Genomic DNA, 15268 nt, shown 5'->3' on the forward strand with positions numbered 1-15268 from the left:
AAGGGTGTTCCATATGTACTGTAACGGCACATGAAGACTGCAGTAGGACCATACAGATAAGCAAGAAAGGGTTGAAGCAACCAAGGATCTCTCTCACACACACAATCTTGCTGTTGTATTCTCCATTTTCCAATCATCTGCTGCTGATGGTGGAAATTTAATTTTCAAATCCAGCCATGCAAATGCTAGTTATTTAAATTTCTAAATCAAATGCTAAATGCGGTCATGCTCCAGCTGAAACTCAAAAAAACAAAGAACAATATTAACATTAATATTTAAAAACCTCTATGCTCTACATATCAATCTCCGTAGATAACTATGATCCAAATTTGTGACAAAAAATCAACATACTAATCTAAACAGCTGTTGTGTTAGGGGGAGGAATCCCCCTCTTCTTGTAATATTTTTTCTCTGCGTCTGCCAATCGATTTTGGAATATCCCCCACTCTTTTCGGCATCGCTCCCTCACCTGAAAATTGCCAGACAGCAAACAACACAATGAACCCATGTCACATAAATGAGGCATCCAAAAGGTCCACGAAGGGGAAGAAAATATGTGCTCTAGCAAAAAGGAAGTAAGAATTTATAGTTCCATACCCCTTCCCATGGTGCTTTTCCCTTCTCAGAAATGCCCTGTGATAACACCAAAAGAACAAATTTAAGCAGGAAGCATGTCATATATTCATTTTCCAGGAATCCTTTTTTGAAAAAAGAGGAGGGATGATCCTTGTCCTACCTGGTTCCCAAGTGAAGGAACCACTTGATGAACGATCCACTGAGAATCTACCACTCCAATTTTCTCATGAGCTGGCTGTAACATGAAATCAGGCAAACAGCTCAGCTAGGCTGAAAGCAATAGGAGTATAATATATATGTAGCTAAAAGAGTGGGATATTTATGAAAAATGCGACCAAGAAAACAGAGTTCATATTGCTTATACTTCAGAATGTGGGGTTCTTAAAGAGAACCAAGTGCATGGAGTTTGTATATAGTATCAAGTGTGTCATGACTGCTTAGTCTACAAGTCTAATTCATTGCCTACTAGTGGAACAGAAAAAGGGAGAAAACTAAGTACCTCCACACATTTTCTGAGAGCAAAATCGAGACCCCATCCATGGACCAAGTCATTCTGCAACAGTAAATAATAGCATTTAATTTATATATAGTAATAAAGATCACTATTGCATGGATCAATGGAGATGAACTTGCCTGAATCATATGCCATACACAACGCCATGCATCTCGGGAGAAGACAGTTGCCATAATCTCCACAAACCTGTAGATGGGATGACAGATGAGATTATAGTGGTTTGGAGTAAATCAGCACTGGTGATGTGGTATGGATGAGACAAGGAACCAGGGACACTTACGCAGCACACGGTGGAAGATGAGGGTCAGAACACCAGCCTGGTCTCTCCTCTGTTTCTCTGTTGCCAACATAACCGGCAATCAAATATTTATTCAGTAGGCTAAGATATATGTCCTAATTCAGTATCAAATATAAAGCTGAAAATAAAACCAAATAAATTGACTCCTAACTCACTTGTGAACTTCACGGTCCCCTCTCCTCTTGGTCATTTGCCAGGTTAATCCTCTATTTGGTTCTAAACCAGGCTGTGAAATTTCCAAGCCATGTTTCTTTACCAGTTTAATGTACCTGGGATAAGAAGACAACTACTCCTGGTCATCAGAAGTTTCTGAAGGGTAGCATACATGCATCAAGAAGGCCAACACTTACTCTTCTGCATTAAAATGCTCTACTCCGAGGTCTTCATCCCAGATAAATATGTAGTCATATGGAGCCACAATATCAGGGTGCAAAAATCGTTTCGCATACCACCTTAAACCAGACATCAGCGTCAAATGTAATTAATTAGTCTCCAACCATATTGCAACAACCTTCACTAAACAGAGCATCATTCTTTCCTTACCATTTAGTCTGCTTCCTGGCACTCACATGAATAGCCCGTTTTGACCATTCAAATTCATCCCACTCACTTGTTCGGCCATCATAATGGAATAGTAAGATTGTAAAATTTTGAGAGAACTGAAATTTCATGATTATCATAAGTCAGGCAAGAACAAACTGAAAAGAGATGCTCTAATTTGGATATCAATGTCAGAATAATCCACCCAGATCAACAGGCCTAGCATTAACTGGTGACACAGTATCTATTTAGAAAGCAGAGAGTATAATCACAGCAGGTCTAAATCCCCAGAAGGCAAGAAAAATTGAGTCTAACCAGCTGGTTTCTGCAGCTTGGCAAATGTATATGGTCGAGAAACCACAATAAGTATCACATTAACATAGATGATGTCTCATTAAGTAGCCTATGTTAATGCTTGTGAGAAAAGATAAATGAGCATTATTGCAAGTGCTAGAAATTGTTATCCACCTCCTGATTCAACAAAGTTAGCATCATTAAGAATCATTCTTATGATCAACTCCCATTCCTATTTTAGATAATAAAATTTAAAAGAAAACTAAAATCAAGAAGCATCACGATCAGGTAGTTATATTAACTTGAGATCAACCATTAAGACACAGCCACTGAACAAGGAATTGCATACAGTTTCTTTGTGCAATACATTCTTCCGCATTTTCTTTCCTCAAAACAGCTAAAGATATCGCAGTATCACACCTAATGTTTAGAGTTGGAATGTTGACAGCATATGCAAGTAATCTTCTATTCTAAGAGACCTTTACTCTAGATGGTGCTTCACCAACCTTTTTGACTGCTGCATCAATATTTTTTTTCTGGTCATATCCAACTGTGAATGTTACAAGGTACTTCTGCTTCATGGTTAAGTCCTGCACATCACCAATCAAAACATATTAGTTAAATAACAAATAATGAGGTTAAGCGCCACACATGCAGAATAGCTTGAAAACCATTTACTTTTCAAGTTTCTGCATGCGGGCACAAAATTAAAGCCAAAATATAATCATCTAAAGGGTCATCACATGATGGTTTTCTAAATTAGCCAGAACTGATATGCAAGAAAAAGGTCGCAAGGAGGCGTTATGTAATTGCCAACTTATCATTGCCAACTTATCAGCATAAGAGTTTAAAATCCAACTATAGATCTCCAACCATATGTTGGAGTCTAGGAGATCATATTGGATTAAATATTGGATTAAGCTAGGTAAAGTTATTTATGTCGAAGGTCCATACCACAAAATCAGAAAAAATGGCATCCTAATCAGACCTACAATTTGAAGCTGAAGGTTCATTAACCAACAGCTAAAAAGAAACTATAAGAGAAAATATCCTTATTGTCATGCATATTTTCTATCAATTTAAGACAGAACAAGATCAGTTTGTCTCAATATACTGACTTCACAGAGCACATCTAATTCAATGCCTATACATTCTACTAATTTTGAAAACAATCTAATACAGCACTACATCATAATACCAATTACATGCATGATTGAATTAAAAGAAACAAAGAAACATATACTTATCAAAAGCTATAGCAGTAATGTTCTGGTATTGGTTCTTATTTAATAAAAATATGAAAACATAGTAACTGGATATTTTCCATGTGCATGAAAAACACATAGAAAACAGGATAGAAAAGTTCTGCTATGCTAATAATGATAAGTAAAAATCTAGTATTTACACACAAAAAAAGCATTCAATACATGTGCCTCTATAAAAATATTGAATAGGTAAATACTTTCATATCCTTCTAAAGACACCAAAAAACGATACCAGCCAAAGATTACCAATAAGACTGTATCCTGATTCGAATATTCCAAAAAGTTCATGTATTCTAAGACTTACCACATGATCGCAACATAAAATAAAAAATCAGTCCACATTCAAGGATAAAAAGGATAAAACAAATACATACGTCATCAGGATTGCCCCATAATCTGCGAAGATAAAAATCTGATTCTGATACAACAATGCCTGGTGGTAGTCTTTCTGCACCTCGAGGATTTGTCGGAACATAAATCTACAGAAGAAAAACAGAAAATTTGATGTCGTTATTAAAAGTACTATAGGCTAAAATAGTTAGTCAGTAATTAAAGTATGCTATAAGAAAAAAGATCAAATGGTATGAGTAAAAAAAAAAAGGATGATCGAAAAGATGCAAACTGAAGGGGGTTAACATGAAAAAGTTATATAATTTGTTCTTGATTAGGTAAAGCAAATGAGTGTCAAATATCATGACATTCAGGTGATTACATTTCTGAACCTAATATGCTGATAAAATTCTCCAGTACTTATCAAACACACACTTCATGCAGTCGCAATTTACATCTGATCTCTTATTTCTACCATAGGCTCTCTGTATCTCAGTCATGTCTAATATTTTCTCAGTTTTCTTTTTCTCCATGACATGAACTAGCCGAGAAGACTCATGCAGAACTCCCATGTGTCTTACAATGACAAAAATTTCAAGATGAGATCCCTTTCTCTCATTGGATGTTTAATGAAGCATTGCAATATTACTGCTCACCAAAGTCAGTATCTGTTTATAGTCTCGAGATGGAAATTAACCACTTCATAGTCCAAGGTTTTAAAACTCAGTTTTGTTTTTAGTTTTGGTCCCCTGAGTAGAGTTTGGTTTGAACAGTTTCATTCCGAGTTTTTGGGTTTGGCCCAAAAAGATAGAAATAATTCTTAAAAATAAGAAAAATAAAGAAAATCAAGATAGGTTATTTTTCCATCATTTGATTGTGTTTTAAGTTGTCTAGGTTCATAACCTATGTAAGTTATATAGCTTAGGTACCTTCAAACTGAAACTAAACTATGTTGAATCTGTAGTAAATATATTACATGAATAGAATAATCTTTTAAGTAAAATATGAAATATCAGCCAATCAAGCATAAAATAACAAGTACACAGGAGTGTAAAATAAATTTCCTTATTCAATACCACATACTATTCCAAGAAGCCATTACCATCATCATCATGTGTGTAGGAGTTTTGATAGATATAAGGATAAACATGAGATGTCTCCTCACCAATCCAAGAAGTTATGAAATATTTTTTTATAATTATAAAAATATTATTTTTGTAAACTATATTGTATATTTGTTGCTTAGGATAATCTTTGTAAAGTAACAAGATCAAGTGTCATTAGAAGCCTTGGCCATCAAGAACTGTATTTATGTTAGAAGCAATTTTCGGTTCGATCTTGGCTGAAACGGATTGTTTTCAGCCAAAACTTCGCTTATACTCAACTTTGCCTTTTTGTCATATTCCAAAATATTCCGTAAGAACTGCTATATATTCAGTTCGTCCCACATACCTGGAACTGTTACATAATACCCACTCATATTCTAATTTAAAAAAGTTTCAACATAGCTGGCGAATATGTAAAATATTTTAATTTAAAACTAATGTTTTGCAGGCAAAACTGCCCACTTCATTTATAGAATTATAGCATTCACAAGGATATGTTAGAGCTGACATGTAGTTTCATGTTAAAGAGAAATAAAAAGTCACATCTATATAATTTGTAAATATCATCATAAATTATTTGCTTAATTCTCGGATAATATAATAAGTTGCTTGAATATTGGGACCAAAATCTATTAAATATTTCGAATTGCCATTGAGCATACAAAAACTGTTATTGGATTCTGCTTGTTGAAATAGTATCCACTGAGTGATCTCCATGTTACACTTTCATTTTATTTACTTATAATATTGTTTTCATCTCATTTGGATCAACCAAGAGAAATACTTCAAAGACATCTAATTGATGCATGTACAAAAAAAGCAGACTGATCATACAATTCTATAAACTTGTTAGTATTACTTAGGTTTCACATGGATATCATGAACATTCAAATTTCCAAACAGCACTCAAGCAACAAACAAGTTCAGATATAACCCAATTTATGAATTGTGTTAATAACACTAGCAGTAGCAGTGTAGCACCATAATGAAAGGCTATTTTAGCATATAAATGCGGATGAGCAACTGGAGGCAACTGCACAACTACCGCAGTAATTAAAGTTAGTCAAAACAAAGAGCATATGTGGATTTAAATCAAGTTCATCATACAACTCTAGAATTCCTTTTTTAACTTTAAAAAGGTGACAAAGTTCACTGCTAACTGATACTACGTTGAGCTTGCACTGCACCACCTCTGGATAGGGTCAGGCTGAAACGCCTACAGCATGCTCAGCTAAAACAGATCAAGCCCTATACAAAATCTTGGCCTTCACTCAGAAAACATCCTCAGGCTCAAGGCATGGGTGAGGATGAGGTGACCGGTGGCAGAAGGTGGCAGCAGCGGAAGCAGTGCAACGTTCAGGCGGCATGGGGGTGGTGGAGCGAGATGCAGAGAGAGGAGCAACGCATACTATCAAAGGGTGCCCATATCTAGTTTGTACAATGTGCACCAGACAAACTAAACCCTGATAGCTATTGGCACCTATATCCTTGAACAGAATTAATGTCTTTAAATTTGTCTGGTTCAAATTATGGTTGTTTCATCACACTGGAGTACCTTGTTCTACCTATCTTGATTCAATATATAAGGTGTGCTTGAAGGCTATTTCCAGGGTCTGCTGAACCGACCTGTACCGGTCGGTTCAGCCCGAACCGGACCGGTACCGACTGGCACCGGTCCGGTTCCGGGGTATAAAACGGTTCCGACCCAATATATGGGTCGGAACCGTTCGGTTCGATGCTCGAACCGGTGCGAACAGAGCCGGTTCGCACCGGTATATGCTCGAACCGGTGAGAACCGCTCGGTTCGCACCGGTATGAGCTTGAACCGGTGCGAACCGAGCCGGTTCGCACCGATTCGGTGCTGGAAAGAAGTGCCAGCGCTGTGGCACTTTGCGCTGGCCAGAGGCACTTTGAAAGTGCCACAGTGGGGCACTTTGTGCGGCATGAAAGTGCCGGTGCGGCACTTCGAAAGTGCCGGTGCGGCACTTCGAAAGTGCCGCGCTGGGGCTTATAGTGGCACTTTTCAAAGTGCCATAATGACTCAACGGTTGGCTATAAAAGCCGACCGAATGCTGAAGCCAAATCCATCAGCTTAGGTGAAGGAAAGGCAGAGAGAAAGGAGGAGGAAAAGAAGAGAAAGGCAAAGACAAAAGCATAAAAAAAATTAGAAAGGTCAGAGAGCGTCGTTTTTCTTGAAGAAAAATCCAGCAAAAACTAAATAAGGTAAAATTTCTTTCCCCTACATTGTTTTTTTTAATATTTCATTTAAATTGCTTAAAAAAATTAAGTCAAAAATTGCCAAAAAATAGAAAATGATTCAATGATTCCATTTCGTCTTGAATTTTTTATATGTTGTCGATATATGGACTACAATCTGCGGTTAAGGCTAAATGCATTCAGGAGGAAGTGGAGCTCAAGTATGCAGATCCCATCTATAGGACTTTTACAGATGATGATGATAATCCTATGCTCGACTGGCTTGCAGCCCAGCAATACGAGTCCGGGCTTGATGAGCCAGGATCGCCTCGACGACCAGCCTGCATCATAGCCACCGAGGCTATGGTCGATCCACAGCAATGAGCTGAGCGCAATATTTCACGCACTCCTACAGCTGATATGACGTGGCTAGAGGGGAGCCAGTCACCGCATGACTGGTACGATGCTCCCGTTCAGAGAGATGATCCTCTCATGCGAGGATGAGGACGCTCTAGTACCCAGTCGACTCGATCAGGAGGGCGTCAATCCCAGCAAAGAAGAAAAGGAAAGGAAAGGGCCCCAATGGAGAGTGTCGAGGAGGAGACTTGGACCAGCAGCGGTGAAGGTTCTGGTGATGATGGATCTACTAGCCATGGAGGAAGTGGAGGATAGTATGGTACTACTTATGAGACACAGCCGGAGGGAGATTTTCGATACACTGGTGAGTCTCAGTTTACGCATGCTACACAAGATACGGACCACGGTAGGCCGTCTGATATAGGCCGGTCGGATACCATTGCATATCGAAGAAGAGCTCTTCAAGGTCGTTCAAGAGGCCAGGATGCAGCTGCAGATGACCTCTCATGTGGAGTCGGATCCATTGATGTATCAAGTTCCGAGTCTTCCTATTATCCGCGGCCTCAGCCAGCCTATGGATATGGTGCATCGGAGTCATCTTCCGGTGGTTACTACCCTGTGCCGCCCGGAGGGTCTTACAGGTTTGATTTTGGTGCCGACATATTCGGATGGGCCCCTTATCAAGACACCTCTCAGAGCCAGAGCTTCAGCTAGAGATTCGAGAGTTCTTATGACTCGACGCGCATTCCTCGAGGATTGAGCATACAAAACTACAATGCCGCTTGGTTAGAGGGATGGGTTGATCTGCCTCCATATTATGCTGATAATCCAGATATTGACGAGAAACATCGCCACTCGACCCGATTTTAGATATCCGAGAGTACTTTAAATATATGTAATTGATTGTATCTTAATTTGAAAATATTTTATGTTCTTCATCTCATTATTTGAATTATTTGGAAGTAATAATTTGCATCATCTAGTTTTAACCTTAAACCTAAACATAAAAACATCAAAAAAAATCCAAAAGTGAAAGAACTCCAAAAAAAAAAATGACGATGGGGTCGAAACCAGACCGAATGTGCCCTATCAGTACGGTATCGGTTCGACTCGGTTCAGCTCGGTTCGGCACCGGTACCGTTACCGGAGCCGACCGGTACGTCGGTACCATCGGTACCGCAAACCTTGGCTATTCCAGTCTTGTATATAGTATTGGAATGCAACCATATAAAAATAGAAATTAAGACAACATTAGCCTTAAGATTCTGCGACAGCAGCACAAAAGTAGAATGAAAGACCTTAAACTAAATTGTAAAGTTGATATAGTATTGGTATTTGGTAGCATAGGAATACCTTTAAAGTATCATTGAAATCCTTTGAATTGTTTCTGTTCTGATTTCTTGCAGATGTCAAAGCTTGGTTCAAGAATGCTTGAGTCGCAAGACCTGAGTTCCTGTCTTCAATGTATGAAATAATGCTAGAAGGAAAGTGGAGCTGCCAAATTCAAGCAGTAAATATATTAGTTAGTTGCATAATTTAGACATACACAAATTTAGAGAGGGAGAGAGAGAGGAACAAGTTATTGCACCTTTGTTATGCTTACTGTAGGAAAGGAAATTCCAATGAAAAAGCCAAGAACAACTCCTACAATCGTTGTTATAATGAGCCTCATAGTCTCATTTGGTTTCCTGAAAAGTCCACTGCAAGCCCTAATATATTTGAGAAAACAGCATACAAGAAAAAGAAGGAGATGATACACAAACATTGTAACTTTCAGTTCACAGCAACAAATAAACCTGCGGCTGGTGCTTCCAAGTTTTGCCATGCTTTCCCAACTTTAAAAACACAAAGACAGACAGATTCTTGCAACTGGAAGCTGCTCCACATTGTTCAAGAGGTTCATAATTGCTAGTTCTTTAAAAAGAGAGCACAACCTTCATTGCAGCACAAAATCAACAACCCGCAGGATCTGGAACATTTTATTATGAAATAAAGTTCAAAAGAAGTGTTATGATATAAAATTGTTCTAGCTCAAGAACACAAAAGTTTCACAACCAAGCATCATAAGCAGCAAGTCACTAGACAAAACTGAGCCAATTAAAGAACAAGAGTGCAGTTTAAGTAAACATCCTGTAGTTGCACACTTCCAATAACATATCAATCATGTTTTAGTTGAGAAGAAAACATAAAAATATAAAAAAGAAATTATGTTTCTGTTTTATTATTGTGTTGAAAAGACAATTTTTGGGAAAGAAACCATTGACAACAGGTAAATATCATTAAAAGATATCAATGGCCTAAGAAAATGTTCTAAACCACATTGAAAATGGCATCATCTTCTCTAAAGTGTTCGTGTCAAAGCAGAAACCATTTTTTGTACATTTTAGAAGACTGCTAGAAAAGTAGGCTGCTTAATATTCAAAACATGATCCACCAACAGATACACCTAAAAAATGAATAAAAACATCAGAGAAGAAAGATCCATTTGCTTCTAATGGACAATTTCAGGATTTGTATATGTTGCTCAGCCAATAAATTGATAAAAACAAAAGCAAGAGCCAAAAAAATGAGTTTAGATTATATTGGTCATGAATTATTGTTTCAGTTGCACATTGCCTGAGAACTCAAACATTTTGAGTTTTTTTTGGCCAGTATTCTTGTCATTTGTTAACTCTAAACAAAGAAAAAAACAGGAACATTATCATCTCTTGGACAATGGCTGATGTGCAGAACATATGATCAGCAAAACTGATGAATAATATGAAAAAGTGACCTGTATTTGACAATTGCACTCCAATCTAATTACAACAGAAGCCATGTAAATAAAAAAAAGGTGCACATATTGATCAGAAGTCATCTAATTACATATCCAATTTAAAATGTCCCAACATATTAGCTCTCATGCTCAAATTTAAAACAGAAGCAAAGTTGGTTCAAGGTGCAATCCACCACGTTAGGCTACGAACTAGTTATTTAGTCCTGGAGGAGATCTGAGCTTAGCTTTAACATATACTACTGCTAAGAGATAATGTCAAGCTCCAGATTGCATTAATTTTGTCACATACAAGTCCATGCATTTAAGGTAGCTAACTATTTTATGAAATGGCGCTATGATGGAAAGAATTTAGGTCTAAATGTGTGCAACATCAGCTATAAGAAAACATAATGATGAAAGTTTAACCATCTGTAGCTGTGAATGTTTTCTACTCGCTGATTCTTGCTTCTCGCTTATCTATTCTGATCAAAATCTATGATTGATGCTCCCTGGCTAGTCTCTTCTCCCTCCATGTGGTCAAAAGCCTAATGCTTCCTACGTGGTGCGAAACACACAGAAGGAGAAAGTATTCAACATTCCAAGCATAGATCTAAGACTTCAAAAAGGTTTCAAAGAAGAGGATTTGTTTAAGAAGTTGAAGGCTGAATATACTGCAAAAAATAATGTAACTTTGACCAAACTGCTTTAATCAAATTCCCAATCGAAAACAGGATTTTCAACTCTCTCTCAAAGAAAAAGCTTTAGTGAAAATATTGCATATATCCAGACCATTGAAAACTTAAAAACAAGATGATACCTTCAAGTCCCTAAAACAATCATAACTGACGTCAGTCTCTTCAAATACCTAGTGAGCATGTTTGGTGCAACTTTGGTCAAGATTTATGATATATCCTGATGGATTATAAAAGAATGAGATTTCTTGCAGTAATCTGCGTGCGCCAAATTCTTTGAGGTTGATCACTCATGAATCACTAACAATACTTCCCACATCCAATTTAGTTATTCATTTCTAACATTTCAATGTCACATAGTCATCATGCCTTACAAACCAAATGCTACTAGTCCATGTCATCTTAGACCAGACCTTCACAAAAAGGAAGCACTTGTTCCTAAACAAATAATAATGAACAGACTAAGATTGAGTTTGAGAAATAGCATAAGAGAAACAAGCATCGATGATTTGTTTGTCTAAATTTAAAAAGAAAGAATTCAAAAATTCAAATATGGCATCTTTTGGAGGGTTACAAATATGATAATTATATAGGGAATACAGGTACCCAAATAACAACAATTGAGGCTTTGAAACTCACAAATTTTTCCTTAGATTTTCTTTTATGGAAATTTATATTACTATGATGATGCTTGATTCTATAACTGAAGGCCCTGTGTATTTATCTCTTCTTCATAGGTAGCTTTAAGAGGGGGGAAAAGCGGCACCATAATTCCAGATTTGAAATATCTATTGCATTCCCTTTCAAACCCCTCTATCTCCCATGAACTTCCTCATATTTGGTACCAGGTTGGCCTAATTAACGATGTAAGCCTATGCCATTGTACTCTTTACTTTCTTTATTCACTCCATTAGTCTCCACTTCCTCATAAAAAAATGCACAATTAAAATGATATTCAAGCTAATGTGCCACATGATATGATGACCTTACTGATTCCTAATAATGTATTAGATTGTGAATTTCTACCATGAAACAGATATTTTGGTCCTTATCTGATTGCTTATAGCATTTTACTCATCCATCCATCTGAATACAAATATTGTTCTTAATTCTGCATTCCAGTCCTACGACATGTTGCTGGTAAGTTTATAACCATAACAAGATCCTTCGCTACCATTTCATTTTATAGCACACCCTTTTTAACTTCTCCAATTTAACCATTTAAATGTTCTTCCATCAATTTCATATTCCATTTCTAGCACCATCCTTTATAGGAATAAGCTATATCTGAACTCCATGGTTTTTTGTTTTCTTGTTCTCCTTCGGATTGCATCTAGTAATTAATGTCGCACACTCAACAAAGACGCTTTTCTTCTAACGTTAATGCCACTACATTGCATGTGTTCTGAATTTTCACAATGTAAAGCTCACAATTTTCTAGAATTCACTTATCAAGATATAGTTCAGAATCCAACTGTTCGGACAGTTGTCAATTTTACCATCCATTATCATTTTATCAGAGCGAGATAATAAATACATAAGCTTAAAGGCTTCATGAAAAAGAAGGACCTCGAAATGATATGATGAATACCCTACACCTTTAACAAGATGCCAGAGCCACTTCAAAAGATAAGAGAAACTAGAATCACTTGCCCTCCTCACACTGAAACATCAGTCACCTTTCCTTAGCAAACCACCATTATAATACAAAATTGTAGTGTTTGTTATCAGATCCTTTTCCCCTTAAGACTGAAAGAGCTTTTGAATTATTCCAACACAGTTAAATCAGGAACGTTCTAGAAAGAGAATACAGTTCACTCAACATAAGAAATGGGAACTCTTCTCAACATAATGGAACTCTTCTCGAACCATGCATAACATCACCAGCTCCAACCATGCATAACATCACCACTCAACATAATGGAACTCTTCTCGAACTAAAGCTAGAAAATAAGTTCTCATTCTACGAACCAAATTTTAAATCCTTCTAAAGCACCTTTTTCTTTTACCAAAACCATTGACCAGGAGACCTCAACATACAGGGTTGCACAGCTGGAAGGGTGAGCCGGGAAAAGGAAATGTGTTAATAAAGGCCACAAACAGTCCCAATTTACATCATCATGAAATTCCTAGCTCACCTCCTCCTGAATCCTAATTATAAACTCAGAAGCCACAAGGAACATATAAGATATCATTTCCCTGATAATGGAGCTGCTCTTATAAGAGTGCACGCTCTCTAACACAAAATATCAAGCTCTTGCTCATCATGAATATCCCCCTCCTCCAAATGACACCTAATATTATATATATAACTAGTAGAAGAAAATTATGTGCATTACGCGCATACAAGAAAAAAACCAAGACATATCTCTATCAATGATAAAATATAAACATCTTTGGGCTATGAAAATACCCCATTACATATCTCGTATGACATCATGAAATACTGCACAAACTGGGGAAGGAAGCTGATGTGCAGGAGCTGCAGTGCTTCACACCTTATTATCATGATACGCCCTAACAAACTAAGGCTCAACCCACATGCACATAAAACAACTTATCTACAGGAGAAGTAATTAAAATAAATTGCTATAATGCGCAGAATACCAGACCTAGTCCCAATGCAAGATACATGATTACTAAATAATCACAATTCTTCATAATTCTGTCAGGATGAAGTTTTTTTTCTCTATTCTATCCAGATAGAGTCAAAAACCATTGATACGTTATAAACAGGCAGCTCATAAGAAGGTTTCGCATGATGATGTTGTTACCCAAGGGGCACCTCCAGTAAATTTGAAAGCCACATTCAACTGCATACATGTCTTTTCTTCAGACATATGGCAATCACCAATTATAAGTAGCCTAACCCCGTGCTTTGCTTTTAAAAACTGCCTCAAACAAGTTTGCTATGAAAAAACCAGGACTTTTGTCCCTTTGGTCATCAACAGAAAATCCTAAGCTCTTACACTGCTTCACCAGCAACAGAATCAAGCCCTATGCCTTCAAGCAATGTCAAGCCTAACTTAAGCGTGTTGTCCAACGAGTTTTAGAATTCAGCAAACACTAAATTTTCCATGAAACAGAATGCACTGGCAGATCCAAGTCTAGTCAGCCACCCTCCTCAGTGCCATAGTTTTAGTTTACATTAAGTTGCATCTCAAACTACTCAATCTCCAAGACAATTTAACAAGTAAAATGGATCCTCCTTTTTTTCAAGTCCTTACAGATGGAAGTGTTGATAGGACCTCCACAATATCCACTGCAACTGGGCACAAATCCTTTCTCTTCATGCACAGGGGAACAAAAAGGGCAAGTACGCCATACTTGTCCACAAGGAAAACCTCTTTTATCCCCAAAAACATAACTTTCTTGGAAGAAAAAAAATCCCTCAAGCAATCAATCAATATAATTCTAAACAATACCCTTTCCTGTAGCATGAAATCAAATCATCTCAAGCCCCAAAAAACAAATATGAGAGAGGGGAAAAATACAGGAATAAAGAAATTGACCTGATAGATCAAATAACAAATAAAATCGACTCCAAAGAACATAAATAAACGTGTATATATTTTTTAACAAAATGAACATAAAGATTTCTTTTTCTTTTTTTTTTTTTGATAAGACTTAGTAAGCAAATCTCGCCTCAAACTTCATAAAAACAAGCAGAATCACTCAAATCAAGAAGAAACACCCCCTAAAAACTCACCTCGATGAGATCAGAAACAGTGGATCTCCCGAGATAGAAGCCCTAGAACCGATCAAGGACCTCCAAAGAACCAGTGGACTGGGACTCCTCAAAGACTCCCCTTCTCTCTAATTCTCCTCCTCTATTTATCCAGGAAGATTTCGGGTGGAGTTTGGGCTCCGGCGGCCGCTCCGAACTCGTGACCGGATTTTTTGGGGAACCAAAAGAAGAAGGGAGGCGAAGAAGAGGAGGCGGTGATAGTGGGTGGAGAATGGAAACCACCTTAAAACCGAAAAATATAAAAAAGCCGAAGAATAATAACGGGGTAAAAAGGACAAGATTCGTGGCCGACTATTCAAAATCGCTCGCCGATTCCGAGTCCGGCTCGCGTGGAATTCGCGATTGTTTCCTCGCCATCCTCGCCATTTCATCGCGAGCATATTTTAAAACGAGATAACGCAGAGCTAATTCTCCCCTGCCGCCGAAAGCACAGATGTTGGTGATTGATTGGCTCTAATCTGGCCCAAATCTCTCCTTTCTACCAATATCCTTCTGCCACTTAAGTCGGCAAATTCTTCGGCGATTTATACCCAGTGATCCCTAATAAAAATAGAAGGACAATTCTCACGAAACCGAGCGAAACGGCGATAGACTGTA

At 37.5% G+C, this 15268-nt stretch overlaps 1 protein-coding gene across 4 annotated transcripts; it reads right to left on the reverse strand.

The window, feature by feature from the left end:
• Positions 1 to 241: 241 nt before the first annotated feature.
• On the reverse strand, positions 242 to 15032 carry LOC103717560 (uncharacterized). 4 transcript variants are annotated; one of them, XM_039133851.2, is made up of 16 exons: positions 14633 to 14911; positions 10658 to 10786; positions 9273 to 9445; positions 9065 to 9176; positions 8830 to 8970; positions 3862 to 3966; positions 2729 to 2812; positions 1932 to 2047; positions 1739 to 1840; positions 1544 to 1657; positions 1371 to 1427; positions 1210 to 1276; positions 1076 to 1129; positions 737 to 811; positions 598 to 633; positions 242 to 469 (listed from the first exon to the last, which is right to left on the reverse strand). In XM_039133851.2, the coding sequence occupies exons 3-16, from the start codon at positions 9299 to 9301 to the stop codon at positions 356 to 358; spliced, it is 1206 nt and encodes a 401-aa protein (XP_038989779.1). In that variant the 5' UTR covers positions 9302 to 9445; positions 10658 to 10786; positions 14633 to 14911; the 3' UTR covers positions 242 to 355. The 4 variants fall into 4 exon arrangements, with proteins under 4 accessions (XP_038989779.1, XP_038989778.1, XP_008804222.1 ...); XM_039133850.2 differs by having other exon boundaries at positions 9065 to 9185; positions 14633 to 14902; XM_008806000.5 differs by lacking the exon at positions 10658 to 10786 and having other exon boundaries at positions 14633 to 15032.
• Between the last annotated feature and the right edge of the window lie 236 nt (positions 15033 to 15268).

Source organism: Phoenix dactylifera, chromosome 4 (assembly GCF_051530095.1).
Source record: "Phoenix dactylifera cultivar Ajwa chromosome 4, Ajwa_hap1_PhDact_Kaust_v1.1, whole genome shotgun sequence".
In the NCBI taxonomy this organism is placed as follows: Eukaryota; Viridiplantae; Streptophyta; class Magnoliopsida; order Arecales; family Arecaceae; genus Phoenix; species Phoenix dactylifera.